The sequence below is a fragment of the Apium graveolens genome, chromosome 6 (assembly GCF_009905375.1).
Source record: "Apium graveolens cultivar Ventura chromosome 6, ASM990537v1, whole genome shotgun sequence".
Classification (NCBI taxonomy): Eukaryota; Viridiplantae; Streptophyta; class Magnoliopsida; order Apiales; family Apiaceae; genus Apium; species Apium graveolens.
This window is the reverse complement of record NC_133652.1, coordinates 31,432,857-31,438,015: the sequence shown is the minus strand read 5'-3', so window position 1 is coordinate 31,438,015 and position 5,159 is coordinate 31,432,857. Positions and strand designations below refer to the sequence as shown.

The 5,159-nt window shown below is 31.9% G+C and overlaps 1 protein-coding gene across 1 annotated transcript; it reads left to right on the top strand.

The window, feature by feature from the left end:
* The first annotated feature begins 2,984 nt into the window (after nucleotides 1-2,984).
* LOC141666743 (inositol-tetrakisphosphate 1-kinase 1-like) lies at nucleotides 2,985-4,757 on the top strand. The gene has a single exon (XM_074472910.1). The coding sequence runs from the start codon at nucleotides 3,222-3,224 to the stop codon at nucleotides 4,317-4,319; it is 1,098 nt and encodes a 365-aa protein (XP_074329011.1). The 5' UTR covers nucleotides 2,985-3,221; the 3' UTR covers nucleotides 4,320-4,757.
* Nucleotides 4,758-5,159: the final 402 nt, after the last annotated feature.

The following is a 5,159-nucleotide window of genomic DNA, read 5'->3' as shown; positions in this document are numbered from 1 at the left end:
CCTTCTTCTAAAGAAATAACGTACGTTAATAATGTTAAAACACAGCTCCCCTAGTCTCTTTCTATTTTTTTTAAAAAAATTGTTTTTGTTTGGAAAAACTTTGTTCTTTCAGCCTGGGAACAAGAACAGAGATTACGGACCAGGAGAAATAATCGCCCTGATTTTTTGTACGTTTATATAAACACAGTATAAATCTAGTGCACGCGACACCAAATCATAATGACGAAACTTTTTTACTTTTAAGAATAAATAGCTTAGATCCGGTCCGTTAATATTTAAAAAATTTATTTATCCTGTTATATTCTAATTTTTAAAATATTTTTTTAAATATATAATAATTATAAATTTATAATAAAAATAATAGAATAATATTAGTAGAATAAATATACTATGTTTAGTGGTTTAACAATTTAGTAGTTTATCGGATATAAAACACTATTTTTTTTTATAATAGGATCATTGTTATTGTAGTTTAGTAGGATAATTAGACTATATCTAGCAAGTAGATATATACCACTATTTATTTATTTTCTTTAATAATTAAAATTAGGGGATAACGGTTGAATCAAATTATATCTCATTCCGGTTATTATAGTATAGATATAAAATTTATTTTTTATCACTTAACCTTGAGAAACTAAACTTTATTTCATTTATTTATTAATATTATTTCTGACATGATGAATCTATGTATTACAAGTAAAAATATTAAATTATGTTATAGATGATTTATTAATTCGTATTATTTTAGCGATATCTTGGATTTCTTTACTTAAAATTAATTTATGTCATTAAACTGATGTACAAATAAAGCAGCTTTAAATGACAAAAACGATTTGTAAATGAAGTAGAGGAGTCACTTTATGTTGGTAGCACTAAAACTAGAATCATCCACCTTTATAGACTCGTTGTACTATTGGAGGTTGGTATTTTCTATAAATTGCATCCCATTTTAACACAGTTTTTCACATTGCATGTCATGTAAAACAAGGTTAATAATATTGACTATTGAGTTTTGTTTTGTTGCTTAAAACTTGTTTCTAAATTTTGTCTTCTGAACAGTTTTTTTATTTGTATCACATCCATTCCAAACTTGAAAATAGGAAGCAATTTTGTTTAAGGTTCAAATTTTATTAATTATGCGATGTAATTATTTATTTGTTATAACTTTTTTGATGACATCGTTCTATTTTTGTTCAGATTTTTAATTTATTTTAAAATTTCATCCACTCGATTGAGTTGACTAGATGGATTTATTTAAAAGATGGGCTTTTTGGGTTGACTAGATGGATTTATTTAAAAGATGGGTTTTTTTGAAAAATACTCAAGTCTAAAAATATTTTTGTAAATATACTGTCATTTTTTTAAAAAATTTACAAAAATACTTTTTAATTTACAAAAATACTATTTTCAAAAAAATTGCAAAAATACGGTTTTTTGACAAATGGAATCAACTGCATACAACCTTTCACGAGTTTCTGCAACTACATGTAACCTCAAATCAACCAAAAAAACTTTATTCAACTAGTTAGATATCTGGTTGATTTTGGTTGATTTTGATTTATTCCATATTTTTGCAAAAAAATAATCACAAAATAGTAAAATCACAAAAAAAACTTAGAAAAATTAGTATTTTTGGTAAATTTTCTAAAAAGATTAAGGTTGCTTATTTTTTGCTATCATTAAACAATAATAGAATCTTAGGTGAAGTGCAAGTTCCGATAACTTGGCTATCTTTTAACAATTTTAATGAATTATTGATATTTATAGAAAATATTTTATATGATAATATATTTTCTAGTATTTTGATTGCAGAATATATGAATCTCCGATTAAATAGTTGTCTCCACATAATTTTATTCATATTACTTTTATATTTTTGAAATTAGAGAAAAGGGTTTTTACAATTAATTATATCTTAAACACAATCAATATTTTTATGTTTTGTTTATAAATAAAATAAAATAACCAAATGAGGTTAGTTTATGCCAGAATAAGTATAAAACAACTTGTCATCCCAATCCTAAATTGAGGATATTACTAAAATATGCCAATACAAAATCCTTGTTCCACTACTGAAATTAAGAATATACTTTGGTTGATGCTTACAATAATGGTGCATACATTCATTTTACTCAACAACTTGAACAAGGTATGTTTGCTCAATTTCTACTCATTGTCTCAGCAGTCAACACAAATCTTTATAAACACAGCTTTGCCGTAGTTTCTTAAATGTTTTGATAGCCCTCAAAATTTTAAATTTCTGAAGAAATATATTTAAGTATCGTCCGAATTATGCAACCTTAAATTAGTTAACAGAAATGTAAATAAGATTTTTCATAAAAAATAATTTAGCTTTCACCCAATTTTTTAAAGTGAATTGTAATTACATAATCGAGGAGAACTTGTAGTAATATTCTTAATAACAAAAATACCAAAGAAATCCTGAAAAGAAAAAGAAAAATAGCAAAGAAACTAACGGGAGCCGCTTGATGTAGTATACAAATTCTAGCTGAGCCGAAAGGAATTTAACTTGAAGATTCATTTCTCAACTCAAAAATTCAAATGAAAAAGTTAACCTCTTTTTAGAGAGGTGAAAAAGTGAACTTTATTCCCATCATAAAATTCGACATTCAATTTCAGTCCTAACCTAACTAAAAAATTCGATATTGAAATTTTACTTTATTCCTCCCGTCTTTAAACTCACTCGTTCAACTTGTACAAGTTGAGAGGAACATAGGACAGGACCAACATAGAGGTGTGCAAAACAGACGGTACCGTTACATAACGGCCCCAACAATGGTCACGTGACAAATCGCAGTAGCCATGTCAATCTGCGAGTCAGTATCACGAGTACACGACAGCCATAACTACGCGTTTCAGAATCACTACAATTTGCTGCAGAATATGCCACGTGTACACCCCCCTCCTATCCTAACCATGGTTAATTTTAACATCCCCCCCCTCCCTTAACCGCCTTACCCAACCTTTCTTCTCTCCCTATTTAAATCTCTCTCCCAATCTCTCTCCCAATCTCTCTCTCTCTGCTTCATTTATCTCAATCTATACACACAACTCTCCTGTATCTATCTATCTATAATTACTCTACTTATCATTCCCCTTATTTATACGCCTCTCAATTTCACACTCTCTAAACCCTAATTTCACAATTTCTCAATTCAAATTAGGGTTTCTAAATCTATACACATACACATATTGTGATGGAGGAAGTGGAGAAGCGATACGGAGTAGGATACGCGTTGGCGAAGAAGAAAGAGAATAGCTTTATACAAGCTTCGTTATTGAATCTCACCAAAGAGAAAGGTATTGATTTGATTAAGATCGATACGGAGAAGCCGTTGATTGATCAGGGACCGTTCGATTGTGTTCTACACAAATTGTACGGTGACGATTGGAAGAAACAATTGGATGATTATTCTCACAAATATCCTAATGTGTTGATCATAGACTCTCCTGACGCAATTCAACGGTTACATAATCGGATTTCGATGCTCGAGGTTGTTTCGGAGATTAAATTCGACAACGACACCGATTCGTTTGGGATTCCTAAGCAGGTTTTGATTTATGATAATGAGAAGTTGTTGGATTGTGCGGAATGGGGGGAGGTGTTGACGTTTCCGGTGATTGCTAAGCCTTTAGTGGCAGATGGGAGTGCGAAATCGCATAAGATGTCGTTGGTTTATAATAATGAGGGTTTGAATAAGCTGAAACCGCCGATTGTGTTGCAGCAGTTTGTGAATCATGGTGGGGTGATTTTTAAGGTGTATGTGGTTGGGAAGTATGTGAGGTGTGTTAAGAGGAAGTCGTTACCGGATGTGAGTGAGGAGAAATTGCCTAGCTTGCAGGGGTCTTTGTCGTTTTCGCAAGTGTCTAATTTGACTCAGAGTGAGAGAAGTGATGATACGTATTATAAGGCAATGAATTTGGAAGAAGCTGAAATGCCACCGCAGAGTTTGATTTCTGATATTGCTTGTGGGTTGCGGAGGGCGATGAAGTTGAATTTGTTTAACTTTGATGTTATTAGGGATACTAGAGTTGGTAATAGGTATCTGGTTATTGATATTAACTATTTTCCTGGGTATGCAAAGATGCCGGGGTATGAGAAGGTTTTGACAGATTTCTTTTGTGATGTGTTTAACAAGAAGCAAGCTGGTAGCTTTGATGGTCAGCTAGGGATGAATTGTGAGAAAAAAGTTAGGATTTTGGTGGGTAATAATGGGCTGGTTGAGGAGGAAGGTGGGCTTCCTGTTTCGCCTCTGAAAATGGAAGAAGAAATTGGTAACCAAATTCAAGTATGAATAATTGTTAGTGGTTTTCTCTCCGGAGTTCAGTCAGTTTGGTCAAATTCTGATTTCACTCGTGGGCGGGCGTGGTAAGTTGAAGCAATCTGTGCGCATTTCTTCTAGATAGGAGTTAGTGACAGTGGTGAATAAGTAGGTACTTTTCCTAGTTTCTGCCTGCTGAAGGCTTTACATGGTGTTCTCTTGTTGAAAATGTACATGTCGTCATTTGGAGATAAGTACCTTCTTAGGACATAAGTTTATTTAATGAATTCTGCAATTTTGTCATTGCATTTTCATTTCCCCTGATTTTGTACTGATGATATTTGTGCGTACCACTAGAAAGTTTCTTTTTTTATTTGCTAATCATGTAGGGAACTTGTATAAATATTTATTAATGGTGGCACCTATGCATTTTAGTTTTACTTGCTTTAATTATGTCACACAATTTCTGGACCTCTCTTTGCTTGTTTGTGGTTGCTATTCCTTGACACAGTCGCCTTATTGTGCCCTTGAGAATGTAGTGTCATGAATTTGAACTAATAAGGTTTCTTTATAGTAAGCGGGACATTATTTCCTTGTTACATTACATGAGTCCTATTTGTCAAGTTTTTAGTCTCTTAATTTAAAACACGTGTTGTGATGCAAAATTTTAGTACACATATTTCTTTCGTTACAACCGGTGAAACTTGAGGAAAGGATGTGCCATGTGTTAGAAGTGTAGGATTCGTTTAACAACTTTAGAACTGTAGAACAGGTGTTTGAGTTTGACCGAATATTATATGCGGTGTTGATGGTTAAATATTGAGATTATACATTGTTTTCTTTGAAGGTGAGTAAACATAGTCTTCCTACACC